The sequence below is a fragment of the Malania oleifera genome, chromosome 5 (genome assembly GCF_029873635.1).
Source record: "Malania oleifera isolate guangnan ecotype guangnan chromosome 5, ASM2987363v1, whole genome shotgun sequence".
NCBI lineage: Eukaryota > Viridiplantae > Streptophyta > Magnoliopsida > Santalales > Ximeniaceae > Malania > Malania oleifera.
The window spans coordinates 22,263,998-22,282,670 of NC_080421.1; the positions used below are offsets into that span (position 1 = coordinate 22,263,998).

Sequence of the window (18,673 nt, forward strand, 5' to 3'; positions counted from 1 at the left end):
ATTCATGCTTTAAGTAATCAATGCACTAAGCTTCATTTGATTTTCTTTCTTTGGAATACAAGCTTTGCGAGCACTTCACCTTGCGTTGTCATAGTTGAGTCCTGAAATGACATTATTTAACCAAATATGTTAAGTTCCACTTGTTTGTTAGCATCAAAACAGGATGTTAAGTCTTGTTAGGCCAACACAATTAAATTACATTTACTTTATATTTTAAAATACAATTTCATTTTATTTGTTAGTTGGGAAGTCAATATATGAGAAGAGAACATTATAAATAATGTTAACATTATTACATTAAAAAAAAAAATTGGGGGCCCTAGGCAAACACCTCAACGGCCTTATGGTTAGGCTGGCCTTGCTCCTTTATAAACTTATCCTTCCTTTTTTTTTAATAAAAAAAATAAAGAAATAAATTCTTATTTGTTGTCAAAGAACATGCCAATCCTAGAAAAGCATTTACAACAATAAGAAGAAGAAGAAGAACACTTGCTTACTGCAAAAGTGAGGAGAGGACTCAATCTAATGACCAACCCAAATAATATTAAAAAAACAGAACATAAAAAAATAGGAAGTCAAACACATCGAAAATCTACAAGAAGAATACGAAGAAGAAGAAGAAGAAGAAAAAGAAGAAGAAGAAGCACCTGCTTGCAAAAGAGAGGAGAGGATCGACAGTTGTGCATGGGACTAGTGTTATACTCTACTGAAGATTGGTGTCTGGCGCTGCGTGAGTAGGATGGGCGTCGTGCAAGGAAAAGAGAGGAGGGTGTTCAAGGGTTTAGTGGATTTTGTGTTAATAAAATCAACATGTAGATCGAGTTGGGTTGACGCAAGTGATAACGACGACTTGTAATTTTGGTAACCCTAAAATTATGAGTTCGATTTCTCCTTGAGAATTTACCTCGATATATTGTTAGGAGTGTGTTAATGGACGGACGACTTTTACCTCCTGATTTGGTGCCGCACCATAGTCTCCGAAAAGGCGTGATAGTGACTAGAGTCGACATTATCAAATAATAAAAAAATAAAATAAAAAATAAAAACATGTAAGATGCTACTTCAATTTGATCTTATTTAAAACTTATCAATTCAGCGTAACTCGGAAGTGAGCCAATAGGGATTTTCCTCGGCTACGGGTAACCGTTTCTCTGTTACCTCTCAAACAGGTCAGCTAGCTAAGCTTACTTGAGATGGCGCATACGTAGCGTCTTCTTGCTCACTCTGTTTTGTCATTCGCTCGTTGTGGCTGAAGTTTCTGCGATGGCGTAGGGGCAGGGGAGGCGGAGGAGAAGAGAGAGAAAAACAACGGGGAGGGTGGCGCCACCACCGACGGCAGCGTCTGCGTCTCATGGAGGCCCTCACATCCCTCTCGTTCTCTCGTCTGTCTCTTTCCTCCCTGCGACGCTACCGATCGTCATTCCCCACCTCTCTCCCCCGCTTCTGCGCCACCAGAAACCCTAGAAAAACGCGAGCCTTAGTTTTTGCCTCTTCCGCCGCCTCTTTCGATGATGCAAATGATATTAATTCCAATGAAAAACCGCACTCTGCCGAGTCGTCCTCAAAGGTCATTTTTCACCTTAACTGCCTTCGATTTTGTCTTTTCAAACTTGTATTGCCTGTCAATTTGGTTTTATGGACTTGGATTTTGAATTAGGATTCTGTTTATTGAAGCTATTTAATGAAGGAACCGTGAATTTAGCATTCTGATTGAACTGGGAGTTGATGTTGATCGGAAGTGGTGATTTCTTTTTTCTTATAGTTTTACTATTTTTACTGAATTGGAACACTGTGTACATGGGAGGGTAGGCAGAGCAAACGAGCTCTTAGAGGGAAAAACAATAGAGTTGAAAAGAAAACATATTTTAATTATGCCTTCAAAATCTTTTTACATATGATAGTTCACTGTAGGAGGTAAAATAATATATATGTCCCTCAAAAAAAGAGACGCTAAAATATTTGATATGTGATTCATAATCGCCAGTTAGCATAAACAGACGCCAGCAGCTTATGTTTACAACTTTACATTGTAATGTTTAATGGCTTTCCTCTTTGATACCAAAGTGCTTTTTCACGAAGTACACAAGGGGATGAGATATGCCTTGATTTGGATAACTATTAAATGTGAATCATGAGTCCATTTTGACTCTTGATCTGCATACATGTAAACCAAACCTCCACTACATGGCTAAGAAATCTGTGTGATATTGAAGGAGAAACTCACAGCAATTTTGCTGTCTCACTTGTAATTGTTTCGTTTGCATCCAAGCAAACTTAGGCCAAACTTTTTACTCACAGAAAAGAAAGAAAATTACAAAGAATGAAAATAAGACATCCTCAATGAGAAGAACAATTACAATAAAGCTCTCCTTCAATCCCTTTGAAGATCATGCAACAAAATTCCCCAAAAAAAATCCCAAAGAGTGTGCCTAAAAGGAAGCTAGCAAAAAAATTATATTCCATAATAGATGGCTAGGAGTTGATTTGTAATTAAAAAATTCGAGCATTTCTTTTGATCTGCAAAGTCCAGAAAAGAGTGAACATGGCATGCTCCCACAAAACCATCACTTTCTTACTCCTAGCAAAACCCCACCAACAAAAAAGTAATGACAGTTTATGGCAACATCATTGCCTTATAAAAAATGGAGTAACAATTATCCCAAAGTTGCTTAGCCTCCCGCCAGTGGAGAAAAAGATGCTCACTAGTTTCACTAGACTTTGAATACATAAGGCATATATCTAGACTCATAGCTTTATAGGGCCTCCTTACATGCAACAAGCCATAGTATTAATCCTATTGAGAGCTAGAGTCCACTTGAATGCCCTGATCTTAAAAGGAACCTTAGCCTTTCAACTAGCGTTATTCAAGGGGAAAGAGTTAGAACTTGAGGTTTTCAGTGAATGATACTAGAAAGAATTCATAGTGAAATAAATTGAAGCATTCCGAATCCAAATCATCAAGTCATTACTCACTTGCATCAAGTCATTACTCACTTGAGGAACAAAAGAGTCCAAAGCCGTCAATAGAACAGTCAGCCCAACTACCTCTCTTTGATTGAGATTTTGAAAAAATGAAATTTTGAAGAAAGCACCCCCTTCCTCCAGCAAAGAATAGTAGGAACTAATTGGGGCATTATGAACCAAAAAGAAAACACTCTAAAAAGATGAGGAATACCATTCCTAGAATCCTATTCATTACCAATCATATGTCTCAACCACTAAGAAAAGGTATGGAAATTCTGGGAAATATATTTCCAAAGACTTGCACGATCAACAATCACGCTATGCTAAAGAGAATGATACTCTAGTGGGAAATGCTGCACCATTTTCCCAATTAGAGCATTGTTTTTGGACACCACATTATGAAGACCCAAACCCTCCCTTGTGTTTTGGTCTACAAACTCATTTCCACCTTAGCAGATGATCTCAGAAAATAATTATTTATATTTGTACTTCATAATCATTAGTAAATTATCATGATGCTAAATTTTAAACTAGCTCAGAATCTGAATTTGAAACTGGAGTGCCTGGTATTTCAGAAATCCATTCTCTTAAATCTGGTCCGAGAGATTGAACCATTGGACGTGAGCCTAATTCAGAAAGATGTTCCAGCTACCACGGTAGATGCCATGAAAAGGACTATCTCAGGCATGTTGGGTTTACTTCCTTCCGCTCAGTTTCAAGTTCTAATTGAGGCTTTGTGGGAACCTCTTTCCAAGTTGTTGGTTTCTTCAATGATGACTGGGTATGTTCATATCTATAATTTATGCTTTCATGAACTATTTGTTTGCCTATAGTATGGACTATGGAGGATAGGACAAGGAGAGTTTGAAGTTGTTTGGTTATTTGCTTTTTCTTCATATTTTGATCCTACAGAGTATTATTACTTGATGTCTCTAAATATCTTGTGGATCTATAAATGGCACACATTTCCTTGTGTTGCAGGTATACACTGTGGAATGCCGAATATCGGCATTGCCTCGAAAGGAACCTTGATACATATGATGGAAATGTCGAAAAGCAAACTTCAGAACATACTAAACCTGATGCGCCTGAGTTGTTGCGTGACAGTGCAAAAATAGTCAAAACCCCTGGAAAGAAAAAGTCATCATCCAACTTTGGGGAAATTCCTGAAATCCTGCGTGAGGGTATTGGTATCCATGGTTTTGAGGAAATGACCCCTGAAGCTCAGCAATATATTCTTCATTTGCATTCTCGTTTATCTTCTGTAAAAAAGGTATATAATATCATTTCACAGAATCTTCTTTGACAGGCCTACAAAGTTGATTTCTTTTTTATTGAATTGTTGAAATTCATGATTGGCTAACTGTGATTGATTGATAACGCCCTATATTGGACCTTGTTTGATAATTTAATTTAATGAAATCAAAATTTCTCCAGTCAATTTCCCTCCTGCCTGATCTAGTCAGATACCCCTATTTGTGTGGCATGATTGGTGTTCATTTAATGGAAACTGATGCAAATCTACTTGCAGAATTTTGTTGTTATGACTTGGTCATAGAGCTAATGCTAGTATGATGCCATTACACTGTCATTTCTTATAGATAAAGAAGGATATCTTCAGACAGAAATAAGAAAATCCAAAACAAAAGGAAACAACAAATAATAGCTAAAATCTAGCTAACAGCACCATCCACTCCGACTAGAAGTCTGAAAAGCTTATTCCTTTGAAGCGGCCAGAAGAAAAAGGCTCATAGAGAAACTATAATCCAGTTTATCCCAAAGCAGTTGCAAAGGCCGAGACCAGCTCTCAAAGATGCAAGGATTCCTCTCTTGCCAGATACTCTCTGAAGTACTGCAAAAACAGCTCAGCCCCACAACCTTTTTGCATCCTTCTTTCTTCTAAATCCTGAAATGCAGAAGAAAACTTCCGAAGAACCCAGAAACACCCAAAATTTTTGAAAGAAACCAAGTGTCCTGTTCTACAAACCCCAAGCCGTAGTGCAATGCAGAAAAAGAGAGGTATGAATTTCATCAGTGTCAAATCACATAGACATCTGGAGATAAAGGCATATAATGCTTCCTACTTTGGAACAGTTAACCCTATTAAGGACTGCTAACCAAACATAAGCCTTCACCTTAGATGCTACTATACTGTCATTCATCCTGAATTTGACCTAGTTCATGGATTCTGTTGGCGCTTATGGATATCTTTTAGAAGCACAGTATCAAGCACAGTATCTAGGGTGTAATCAAGGTCTTAAATTTCAATTTCGAGACAAATTTCGCAGATCCAAAAGTACGGAAATTTCGATGGAAATTTCAATTTCAATTTGAAAAAATAATGGAAATTAGTAGTAAAGCATGTAATTCTTTGTGAAACTTTAGAAATGGTTAACAAACATAATAATATAAGTTTTAGGACTAGTATATTACAAATCAAATACATCTATGTTTTGTATGAGTGGAAAAGTTGTAAAATAGTATGTGTATCAAACATATTTGTAAGATAATGTACGTTAAACATATTCAGTTAATACAAATGAAATTCATAAATCATTTAAATATTATTTATTATATAAATAATGATAATTTAGACATGAATGGTTAAATAAAATGTTACTGTAAGTTTAGTTTTTCATATAATTTCAAAAGCACTTGTAATAATCTTTTGTTTGGATAAAATAAATAAAATAAATTAAGATAGAAATTTCACTTTCACTCCTAATTTTCTCATTTGAATTCTGACGAAATTTCATTGTATGGTTAAAATTTGGACAAGTTTCGCTAAAATTTTGAGATTTCGAAATTTTGGGTGATTTGTTGACTTTTCGATGAAAATTATGCAAGATGGAAATTGACTGCCATTTTGATTTCGAGGGTGATGGAAAATAGGAAATTTCGACGGAAATTTCAACAATTTCGTGGAAATTTAAGACCATGGGTGCAATGCATGCTGTATATGTGGCTTTGTTGCACCATGTGGGAATTTAACCCTCTCTCTATCTCTCTCTCTCTCTCTCCCCCCCCCCCCCATGTTAAAATTTAGTTGCGGGCTGATAAATTTTATTTATTAGTTATTCACTGGAGAAATGACCCAACAAAGTTAAAATAATTCTTATTGATTTTTGTGCTTGTTACTAATCAATCTAGTTGCATGCTGACTGATTTTATTTATTATTTATTTTTCACTAGAGAAATGACCCAACGAATTTAAACTCCTTCTCACTGATTTTGTGCTTGTTACTAACCAATTTAGTTATTGCCTATCTTACAAGTTTAAACATCCCTCTGCTCGTATGTGCTAAACCTCCCCACTTTTGTGAGTACACAGGAGTAGGAATACAAACGCTAAAAAATTTGGGCATGAGTTTCTACCTTAATTTTAGTAGGACTGGAAACAATCCAAATTAGGCACCTATGCACTCTGTTTTACCGAGAATGTCAAAATATGCATCTTCTGATTTTGGAAGATATATGAGTGTGACATCATATCTATGAAAAGCACTTCTGTTAATAACAATTTTTCTAGGGGGCTTTCTCTGTTATTCCTAGTGCATTTAACACTCCCTTCTCACCCCCATCTAGTGCATTTCATCTTCTTTTGCATCTCTCTTTTATTCCTAGTGCATTTCTCCTTTTTTCCTTGGGTTTCTTGGGTTGAAGATTTCAGCTTTTTTTTTTTTTCTCTTTGACATTGCATTACTCTATATTGGCACTAAGGAAATAAAAAGCTTGTTTAAGTGTAATTTTTTGATTTGTTTGGCACAATGTAGTTTTTAATTATGGTGTTTACAGATTCTGTTATCTGAAAAATTATAGTGTTTACAAATTCCAAACGCTTGAAAGATTTATTTTGCACATGCAAGATCATTGGACTTAATTCTGCTAGAAACAAAGTAATATATCATCTACTTTAAAAATTATTCAGTTAGTCTGTAACCAGCGTTTGTGTTTTAGTTCCTTAGTACGTTGATCGGCAGCCCTTTTCTGTATGGTTGGCTGTAAGAAATGTCAAGCCTTTTGGTTCTTTATTTAACATTCATTTGTTTTGACTACATTTTTAGATGTTTTTTTTTTTTTGTCCAATTAATTTTATGTGCTATTTGTCATTTTTGTTGTAATGCAATCTCATATTTTCCTTTGTTCCACTAAGGAACTTCGTGAAGTTAAGAGGAAAAGTGTGGCTCTTCAAATGCAGCAGTTTGTTGGTGAAGAAAAAAATGATTTGCTGGATTACTTAAGATCTCTACAGCCAGAAAAGGTTTGCCTGATTTTTCTAAAATATTCCTATGCTGATTTTGCAGCAGCATCTGATAATTAGTTCTGTGCTACTGTTGCTAATTTTTTATCTGAAGATGTATCTAGCATCAGATGCAGATCTCACTTCTTATTTTTGGAAATATAGGTTTTCATGCTCATACGAGTATCATCTTGCCAAAAATATAGTTTCTTACATGTTTGAGGCTTTTCAAAGATTCAGCATTTGACATCATATTAGCTCCTTTGTTTTGGGAGTGTACTTTACTTTTCACATCTGCAGGGGCTTTGGTAAGGTGAAGGAAAGGAAAGCCATGTTTAAATGTGCTCTTTTTGCAGTGTTCTGGTGTATTTGGTTCAAGTGCAATGCTAGAACTTCTAACATTTTTTTACACCTTCTGGTCTTGTATTGATATTTCTATGAATGACCTGTTTAAAGGAGTTACTTTGTTTGATATACAGAGGGACTAGGGAGTTCTATCCATTGGTAGTTTAATTTTTATTATTATTTGCTTTCAGTTTTTGTTCTCATGGAAGAGTATCTACTCTTTTTTATTCTCAGGTGCATATTGGTTTTTACTGATGTGCACACTGAAAGCTAACATTGATTATAATGCTTGAAATCAGTCACATGCCTGTGTAATGCTCTTTCATTTATTTATTTAGGGGGTGTTTGTTTGATCTATGTCTGAATCGTTTCTCTAATAAGTGCAAGACATTCGACTGTTTGATGGCTACTCATAATTTTCCTAAAATTGATCTAACTGAATTAGATATGTTCCATCAGCCAGACAAAAAATTCAAAAAAATCTCTTTTGGATATTTATCCTTATGAAAAATAAAAATGACAAAATCCCAACACTCAAATGAAACTTGTTTCTCTCTCTTACCTACATTGCTTTTCATGCCGCCATGCAACAACTTTGTCAAAGAGCCTTTCTTCAAAGCCCTCACCACCCACGTTGTCATTGACACTGCCTGCACGGTTGGTTGCTATCACCTTTGCCAACCTCTTTCATGTCTTCTATATACTTTGACTTCTTTATTAACTATATTATTTTTATTTACAATTGTTGAAATTAGCGGTAAAACGGAAGGCCTAACAAAATGATAGGTCTCTCCCTCTGTTTATAATATATATTACGTATATTCTAATGACCACAATACTCTTACTAGCTTTCACTTATTAACATAACACTAACACACTAATAATGCTAAATGACTAAAATAATCATTGACACTCCACCTCAAGCTAGAGCATAGATATCATATGCTCCTAGCTTGTTACAAATGAATTTAACACGAGCACCCCCCAAAGCTTTGGTAAAAAAATCAACAAGCTACATGTTGGACATAAGTGATTGTAATGAGCTTTTGTATTAGTTTCTCACGAACAAAGTGGCAATCAAATTCATTATGTTTTGTTAGCTCATGGAAGACCGGGTTGGAGGCAATATGAAGAGTAGCTTGGTTATTGCACGTCAACTCCATAGACTAAGAATGTGGAAAACCCAATTCTTCCAACATGTTTTTCAGCAAATAAGCTCTCACACATGTAGTGTGAGTCGTGGCCCTGTACTCTAACTCAACACTTGACTTGGCCACTATAGTTTGTTTCTTACTTTTCTAAGAAACCAAATTGCGACCAACAGAGATACATTACCTAGTTGTGGATCTTTTGTCTGAAGGTGATTCGACCCAATTTGCAACAATGTATTCTTGAATATAAGTGTGATCTTGATCTCGATAGAAGAGACATCTCATAGGTGCACCTTTGAGATATTGTCAAGACGCGTATTATTGCATCCCATTGACTTGTGCTTAGAGAATCCAGAAATTGACTCATAACACTTATTGCGAAAGATATATCTGGTCGAAGGACTGTGAGATAGTTCAACTTTCCAACAAATCTCTAGTATCGTCTTGGATTAGGCAACAAATCATCCATATTTGACACTAACTTGTCGTTAGGATCCATGGGTGTATCAACAAGTTTGGATCCTAACTACCCAGTCTCATCCAAACAGATCAAGAGCATAGTTTTGTTGTAACAAAACAATTCCCATATGAGATTTGGATACTTCTATATCCGAGCAGTATTTCAATGGGCCCGAATCTTTGTTTGAAACTTAGTTTGTAGAAAATGTTTTAGGCCCTGAATATCTTGATCATCTCACTAGTAATTACAATATCATCCAAATACGCAATAAGAAGAATCTTACTCGAGGAGTTATGATGATAAAACACAAAATGATCCATTGCACACTATCAGAGGCCAAACTCAAGCACCACAACATTGAATCGACCAAACCATGTTCTGAGAGATTGTTTTAAATCATATAGTGCCTTCTTGAGCTGAACACACTAAACCTGACTTGCCCTGAGCAACAAACCTAGGTGGTTGCTACATATAGACCTTCCTCACGATCACAATGCAAGAAGGCATTTTCACATCTAACTAATGTAGAGGTTAGTGAAAAGTGGTGGCCAAGGAGATGAATGTTTACTAAGTTAAGTTTGTAATCGGGGAAAAAGTGCTCGACTAGTCCAAATCGTATGCTTGAGTATACCCCTTAGCAACAAGATGTGTCTTTAGATGAGCCATAGAACCATCAGACTTTCAGTACATACCCAACAACAATCAACCATCGATTTATCAGGAGGAAGAAATACGAATTCCCAAGTATCATTGTCCTGTAATGCACTCTTTTTTCAGCCATTGCATCCCTTAACCCAAAGTGTGCTAAGGCTTTAGAAACAGATTTAGGTAGCACAACAGTGGATAGAGTAGTAACAAAATAATAATCGGAGGGTGATAGGAATTCATAGCAAACAAAGTTTGAGATGGGATGTTGTGTACATGTGCGTTTATTGTGAATAGCAATCAAGGTCTTAAATTTCAATTTCAACTCAAATTTCGAAGCTCCAAAAGTACAGAAATTTCGACGGAAGTTTCAATTTCGATGTTAATTTCGATTTCGATTTGAAAAAATAATGGAAATTAGTAGTAAAGCATGGAATTCTTTGTGAAATTTTAGAAATGGTTAAGAAACATAATAATATAAGTTTTATGATTAATATATTACAAATTAAATTCATCTATGTTTTGTATGAGGTGTAAAAGTTGTAAAATAGTATGTGTATCACACATATTTGTAAGATAATGTACATTAAACATATTTAGTTAATACAAATGAAATTCATGAATCATTTAAATATTATTTATTATTCAACAACAACAAAACCAAGCCTTAGTCCCACTAAGTGGGGTCGGCTATATGAATCCTTTTCCGCCAATTTATGCGATCATGGACCATTTCTTTTGATAGATTCAAAGACATTAAATCCTTACTCACTATCTCCTCCCAAGTTATTTTAGGTCTACCTCTATCCCTTCTACTGCCTCCCACAGTAACTAAGTCACTCTTCCTCACAGGTGCACTATAAGGCCTACGTTGCAAGTGTCCATACCATCTGAGTCGTCCTTCCCTTATCTTATCTTCTATAGGAGCTACACCTAACTTACCACGAATATGTTCATTTCTTAATTTATCTTTTAATGTTATACCACTCATCCATCTTAGCATCCTCATCTCGGCAACTTTTACTTTTTGGATATTATGTTTCTTTGTCGCCCAACATTCTGATCCATATAGCATAGCTGGTCTTATAGCTGTCCTATAAAACTTCCCTTTCAATTTTAAGGGTATGCTACGATCACATAGAACACTTGAAGAACTTCTCCATTTTACCCAACCTGCTTTAACTCTATACATTACATCATCTTCAATTTCTCCTTCAGCTTGCATAATAGATCCAAGGTATCGAAATCTACAAGTACTATTTATTTCTTCATCATCAAGTTTAACTTTGTCTCCAATATTCCTCCTATCATTACTAAAATTACATTTCATATATTCTGTTTTATTTCTACTTATCTTAAAGCCTCTAGATTCTAAAGCTTCTCTCCATAATTCTAACTCAGCCTCTTCTCCATCCCTAGTTTCGTCAATTAATACAATATCATCTGCAAACAACATACACCATGGAACCTCCTTTTGAATACTCTTAGTCAATTGGTCCATCACTAAAGCAAAAAGATAAGGACTCAAAGCAGATCCTTGATGTACACCTATGGTAATTGGAAATTCTCTAGTTTCTCCATCTATAGTCTTTATACTAGTCATTACTCCATCGTACATATCCTTAATGACATCGGTATACTTACAACATACACCCTTTTTTTCTAAAACCCACCATAAAACTTCCCTAGGTATCCTATCATATGCTTTCTCAAGGTCAATAAATATCATATGCAAGTCCCTCTTCTTTTCCCTAAACTTTTCCATTAATCTTCTTAAAAGATAAATAGCTTCTGTGGTAGATCTCCCAGGCATAAAACCAAATTGATTTTCTGAGATCTTCGTTTCTAACCTTAATCTTTGTTCAACTACTCTTTCCCATAGTTTCATCGTATGACTCATAAGTTTAATTCCACGATAGTTATTACAATTTTGAATATCTCCTTTATTTTTGTATATAGGTATTAAAGTGCTTTTCCTCCATTCATTTGGCATTTTCTTAGTTTTTACAATTGTATTAAATAAATTAGTTAACCATATAATTCCGTTATCACCCAAGCATTTTCAAACTTCAATTGGGATGTTATCTGGTCCCATAGCTTTCCCATTTTTCATCTTTTTTAGTGCAAACTTAACTTCGTTAACTCTAATTTTTCGAATAAATCTTATATTTTTAGTCTTTTCCTCATTTGACAATTCTAAATTTAAGCCTTCTATTTGGTTTTCATTAAACAACTTACTAAAGTAACTTCGCCATCTTTCTTTAATATCTTCGTCCTTAACCAAGACAATATCATCCTCACTTTTTATACATTTTACATTTCGTAAGTCCTTGTTCTTCCTTTCTCTAGCTTTAGCAAGTTTAAATATATCTCTTTCCCCTTCTTTTGTACCTAATCTATCATACAAACTATTAAATGATCTATATTTAGCTTCACTAACGGCCTTTTTTGCATCTTTTCTTGCCTCCTTATATTTTTCAAAGTTATCGTTGTTTTTACATTTTTGCCACGTTTTATACCAAATTCTTTTTGTCTTTATGATTTTTTGTACATCATTATCCCACCACCAACTTTCTTTGCTATTTGAGAATCTTCCCCTTGATTCGCCTAAAATCTCTTTTGCTATCTTTTTAATAGAGTTAGCTAATCTATTCCAAAGAGTATTTGAATCTATCCCATCCTCTAAGGTCCAATCCCCATCTTTGATCATTTTATCTTTAAATTTTATTATATTTTCTCCTTTTAGGTTCCACCATCTAGTTCTCCTACACTGGTTTATTTTATCCTTTTTCTTCCATTTTTTAATGCATATATCTAGCACTAAGATTCTATGTTGTGTGGTTAGACTTTCACCTGGAATAACTTTACAATCCTTGCATGATACACGATCTACCCTCCTAGTTAAAAAAAAATCTATTTGACTTCTATATTGTCCACTTTTAAAGGTTATTAAGTGTTCTTCTCTCTTGTTAAAGCAATTATTCATTATACTAAAATCATATGACATAGCAAAGTCTAAGATCATCTCCCCAGACTCATTTTTGTCTCCATATCCATATCCTCTATGTATCCTTTCATAATTTTTATTATCTCTTCGAACATGTCCATTCAGATCTCCTCCTATAAATATTTTCTCAGTCCCTGGTATGCCTTGTATAATACTATCCATATCTTCCCAAAATTGTCTCTTAAGATTTTCTGTTAAGCCAACTTGAGGAGCATAAGCACTAATGATATTTATTATCTCTTGTCCTAATACCATTTTAATTTTTATAATTCTATCCCTTACTCTAATTACATCCACAACGCTATCTTTTAAGTTTTTGTCTATAATAATGCCTACTCCATTCTTATGTTTTTCTTTTCCAGTGTACCAAAGTTTAAAACCTGATTTATCGATTTCTCTAGCTTTCTCCCCCACCCACTTAGTTTCTTGAAGGCAAATTATATTAATTCTTCTTCTAATCATTGTATCCACAATTTCCATGTTTTTACCCGTAAGTGTCCCTATATTCCAAGTTGCTAATCTAATCCTAGTTTCCTGAACTAACGTCTTTACCTGCCCACGTCCAGAATGATGCAGGAACCCTCGCATATTTGACACCGTACTCGGGCGCCGACACGGCGGGTCGCTTCGGGGCGACGACCTAGCCCACCCTCGCCCACTTTTCGCTACACCCGGGTGGTTCAAGTGCAATGTGTCGCTCGTAGGGGACGCCCCAGCAAATATTCGATAAGGATTCATATCATAGTGATCTGACAAATTTTACGCTGGCTGTCAGCTACCTAACGCAACCCTCCTCCTTAACCCGGGCTTGGGACCGGTTCAAATGATGATAATTTAGACATGAATGGTTAAATAAAATGTTTATTTTTTCATATAATTTCTGAAGCACTTGTAATAATGTTTTGTTTCGATAAAATAAATAAAATTAGTTAAGATAAAAATTTCACTTCACTCCTAAATTTCTCATTTGATTCTGACAAAATTTCATCGTATAGTTAAAATTTCGAGATTTCGATAAATTTCAGATGATTCATTGAGATTTCGACGGAAATTATGCAAGATAGAAATCAACTGCCATTTCGATTTTGAGGGTGACGGAAATCAAAAATTTCGACAATTGAGTGGAAATTTAAGACCATGATAGCTATAGGAGGATCAACATTGTGGTAAATGTGATCGTCAAGCAAGGAAACCAAAGGCATTGCAATAGTAGCTAGAGGGGACTCTCATCCTTGGAGCCTTCGTCATGAATTTGCAAATTAGAATGATTAAGATGATGAGGACTCAAACTACATTGAGACACTGTGGATGACTGGGTAAGGACAACAAACTGGAATTTGGAAGATTAGGTAACAGAAGAGACTCATTGAGGTTAGAAGCACTTTGATACTAAGAGTAGTATGGTGTAAACTCAAAGAAGGTAACATTTGCAAAACTAAAATCCAATGCAAAGTAGGACTATTGCAACGATATCCCTTTTGATTTCATGAGTAGCCTAGAAAGATACTTTTTATAGCACGAGGATCCAACCTATTCATCTTGAGGGTTAGCTAATAGACAAAGGACACACACCCAAATATGTGAGGACGTATAGAGAATAGAGGTGAATTAGGAAAGAAAACAGAGTATTAAGAATAGAGGACTACATCTTCTTGAATAGATAGCAAACAATAAGTACAACATCACTCCAAAACACTATAGGAACATGCTTGATATAGTAAGGTGTGAGTGACTTCAAGGATATGCCTATTTTTTCCTCTCTACAATCCCATTTTGTTGAGGAGTGTGGGCATAGGATGATTGATAAACAATACAAACTGAGTCGTATAAGTAATGAATTGAGTATTGAAATACTCTTTTAACATTATCACCCTAAATTATCCGAACTGGCAAACCAAATTATCTTTATTTTAGAATAAAAGGCACATAATATATGAAATAACTTAGAATGACATTTTATTATATAAAGGCAAGTCATCCTTGAATAATCATCTTCAAAGGATACAAAGTATCGGAAACCCAACATAGACACAACCTGACTAGGACACGAACATTAGAATGGACTAACATGAAAGGGTTTGCTACCTGTTTATTGACTCAGGAAGCAAAAGAGACACGATGATGCTTTCCTAACTGACAAGACTCACACTCAAGACTAGACATATGACTCAAATTAGGAACTAGTAGTTTTAACTTCTCCAATGAAGGATGACCAAGGTGACAATGGATTTGGAGTGATGTGGCAGCAATAATGCTGGCGGTAGAAGGAAATATTGGCTCAAAGTGATGAAGTCCCCTAGCTTCACGCCCTTCGCCAATCATCTTCCTAGTTTTCAAATCCTAAATGATCAAAGAATTGGGTAAGAATGTTATTTAAACAATTCATGGATTTGGTAATCTTGCTAATTATTATAAGATTGCAAGGAAACTTGGGAATATACAAAACCGAAGGAAGAGAAATATAGGAAGTGGGATTTACAGTCTCTATTCCCTTAACGGCAGTGGTGGATCCATTAGTAAGAATAACACGAGGTAAGTTTTCTAGATACTAGAGAATAGAGAAGAAATTAGGTATACTCGTGATATGATCAGTGCTAGTGGAATCTATAACCTAGGGAACTTGTTTGGGCAAGGGATGCAATGGGAAGAGAAGCTTCTTGGGATGTTTGATTTTGTTGGAATTTGGAAGACTCTTCCTTGACATAGATAAAATTTGCTACTCCCCACTAGGGCTAGAAGGTGTGGAGTATATGGTGGCTACATTGGCAAGAAAATTAGCGAGGAGATTCCATCACTGTTCAATAATATGACCACCTTGTCCACAATGGGTGCACTTGTGAGGAGTGCCTCTTCCTTGTCCATCTCTTCTACCATGGCCACTCAAACCACCTTGATAACTTCTGCGGCTGCTTGGCTGAAAACTAGAATTACCCTGCAAGGCAAAGGCTGTCCTTTCAGAGCCCAGAGTTTGAAACACTTGATGCAAAGGTAGGGAAATGTGTGCTGAAGGAAGTATGAAGGATGTGAGAATAAACATTAGCAAATGATGGCAACTTTACACTACCAAGTATTTGGGACCGGATTGCCTCAAACTCGAGTTTCAAACTCGCTAGGACCTGAAGAACTTTCATCTGCTCCCTTGCTTCTACATCTCACAGACATTGGCGGTTATAGGATGCATGATGTTAAGAACCTCATGAGTATGCTACATCTTTGCAAAATACATTGTAACACTCCTATCTCCTAATTGTAACTAAAAGTACTCAAGTGATAAATCGTACATATGTTTAATGTTACTGGAATACAAAAGCTAGACATAATCCCAAATCTGCACATCCGTGCAGTTTGGGGTTCTATCAAGTTCCACCAGAGGGAAACAATTAAATCATCTTCTTGATTCCACACTTTTCTCTCTTCTCAACAAAGGACCCATATTGGAACAAGTGGTTAAATTTTCCCAATCCTTTTTAATAGACATTAACAACCTTAGACCACCGAACATAATTCTTTCCATCTTACTTTTTGGTTCTTATTTGTGGCAGCGATGAAGGGAACATATTTTTGGGATTCATAGATCCCATCTCAACACTCACAAACTAGACCAATGTCAAACAAGAGGAACAATTAGACTACCTAGAACAACCACGAATAAGGTGAACTACTGAAACAACTATGGACAAGTCGCCAACAAACTTAGGGGTGGCAAAATGGGTTCATGGGTCAGGTCCGGGCGGGTCGTAAACGGACCGGGTCATAAACGGGTCAAGATTAAAGGGGTCACAACCATGCCAACCCTAACCCGCCCATTTATTAAACGGATGGGTCACGTGTTACCGGTTTAAAAAATATAATTTATCTATTTTAAATTTTTTTAAAAACACTTCATTTTATTTATTAATGGAGCAGAGTAATCTATCTTCGTTTTCTAGTAGATCGTAGTCATCTACTCTTTTGGATCTATAAATTAATTTCAGTTTTGTTTCTGTTTTTGACAAATCTACTGAATTATACTGTCGTGCAGATGGAGGCTCCTGGGTTCTTCATAATCCAATCTTCAATCAGATCAAAGCAAAGCTGCAAAAGATATTAAAAAAGAAAAAAAATTATGAACCCATTTCTTGAGAGTGGGAACAGAGCACCCTCTTGAATTCTTTTTGATCGGAAATGTTATCGTATTATGATTTTTACCTCATTTTCAGCCAAACCCATCTGGATGACGCCGTGAGGATTCCCAGAAACATGAAATGGGTCATTTTCATAAGCCTTCCACCCATCAAAGTAAGCAAAGTCTTCGCCATGCCCATTGCTGGTCACAATCTTGGACAAGAAGCTCTGTTCCTGGTTACTGATAGTTGATAGTTCTCGAATCTGGGGCCTGTGGAGGACCGCTGAAGTGGAAATGTGAATAGGATAGCGGGAGGCAGCTGTGACCCGTAGGTATGGATTTAGGGTTTTATCGCAATCGCAGATTCGAAGTAGGGTTGGTGGGTTTAAGGCGTTTATATATAGGAATAGGAGCCAAGACCCAAACCCAGATTGACCCGTTTATAAACGGGTTGACTTGTATAAAACCCGAACCTGTTTTAAACGGGCGGGTTATGGATCACCCGTTGGGTTTCGACTCGTTTTGCCACCCCTAAACAAACTAATATAACGCAGCCACAGCTGCACAAAATCAATATGTGAATGCTGTCACTGCTCCAAGAGACTCATCAATTGCCTTTGCTAACACCAAACAACAACTAACGGATTGCCAAGAGTGCATGGTCGAAAAAGGTTGGATCTTTGAACAAGAAACATGCCCAACAGCCTGGTATTATGGTCTATGGAAGAAGTCGACATTCTGGAGGAAAAATGCAGCAAAAACTGGCTGGAAAGTCTCTCACGCGTTGACATGTGGGGTCAGGACTGTCGGCAGTCGGCCAATGCGTGGGCGTGTGTGGGTTGGTTTATGGTGATGGGATTTTACAGGGCTACAAATTGGAGGGTTTTGTTGTTAATTATTTGGTTTGTTTGTCAAATATGGAAGGTTTTGATGGTTCTGAGAAGGGAAGCGACAGCCAGGGTATGTTCTGGCGACGGCTGAGTTTTCCAGCAATCCCTGGACAGGTTTCTAGGCTGTAGGAGTGTGATTGATCCTCCTATTCTGGCTGATTTGTGTAGGATGACTAGGTCTAGGGTTTGGTTTGGTGGCTGGGTTTAGTGTTTGGTTTGGTGGTGGTGATAAGCTTTAGGTTGGATCTTGCTATGATAAAGAAAGGCCGTACCCAGTGCACTAGGCTCCCACTTTGAGTGGGGTCTGGGAGAGGTGGATGTCGGCAAGCCTTACCCTCATTTTTGGAGAGGTCGCTCCCAAATCTCGAACTTGAGACCACCCGTACCGAGGTGGAGGCACTTGCTATGATACAATGTTGAAATTCTTGGTAAAACAGAAGACCAAATACAATGATAGGTCTCTCCCTCTGTTTATATTATATATCAAGTACAATCTAATGACCATAATACCCATACTAACTCTCACTAAATAACATAGCATTAACATACTAATAATGCTAATTGACTAAAATAACCATTAACAATAATTATTATAAATATAGGGCTAGAAAAATATTATTTATGTTAAATTAAAATTTTGATTTATGCAATTTTCTCTTAATTCTACATAATTTTGCTCTAGATACTTTAGAAGGTTGAAATTGAAAAACAACACCGTATGTAGATATTAGAGACCATGATTTTGAAATCCGGACCAGTGTTCGACTCGGAAAAGGCACCGGGTCAGTTGGACTGATGATGTCAACGTGACATTATATATATATATATATATTTATATATATAATTATAATGTTAGTGTAAGATAA

The 18,673-nt window shown here is 36.2% G+C and overlaps 1 protein-coding gene across 1 annotated transcript in view; it reads left to right on the forward strand.

The window, feature by feature from the left end:
* Positions 1-1,069: 1,069 nt before the first annotated feature.
* The window catches only part of LOC131154970 (uncharacterized), a 57,527-nt gene continuing 39,923 nt past the window's right edge, over positions 1,070-18,673 (forward strand). Inside the window, exons 1-4 of the mRNA XM_058107831.1 lie at positions 1,070-1,567; positions 3,540-3,745; positions 3,946-4,237; positions 7,118-7,225. Of these exons, the coding sequence (XP_057963814.1) occupies positions 1,352-1,567; positions 3,540-3,745; positions 3,946-4,237; positions 7,118-7,225 (822 nt within the window). The 5' untranslated portion in view covers positions 1,070-1,351. The remainder of the gene's footprint in view (positions 1,568-3,539; positions 3,746-3,945; positions 4,238-7,117; positions 7,226-18,673) is intronic.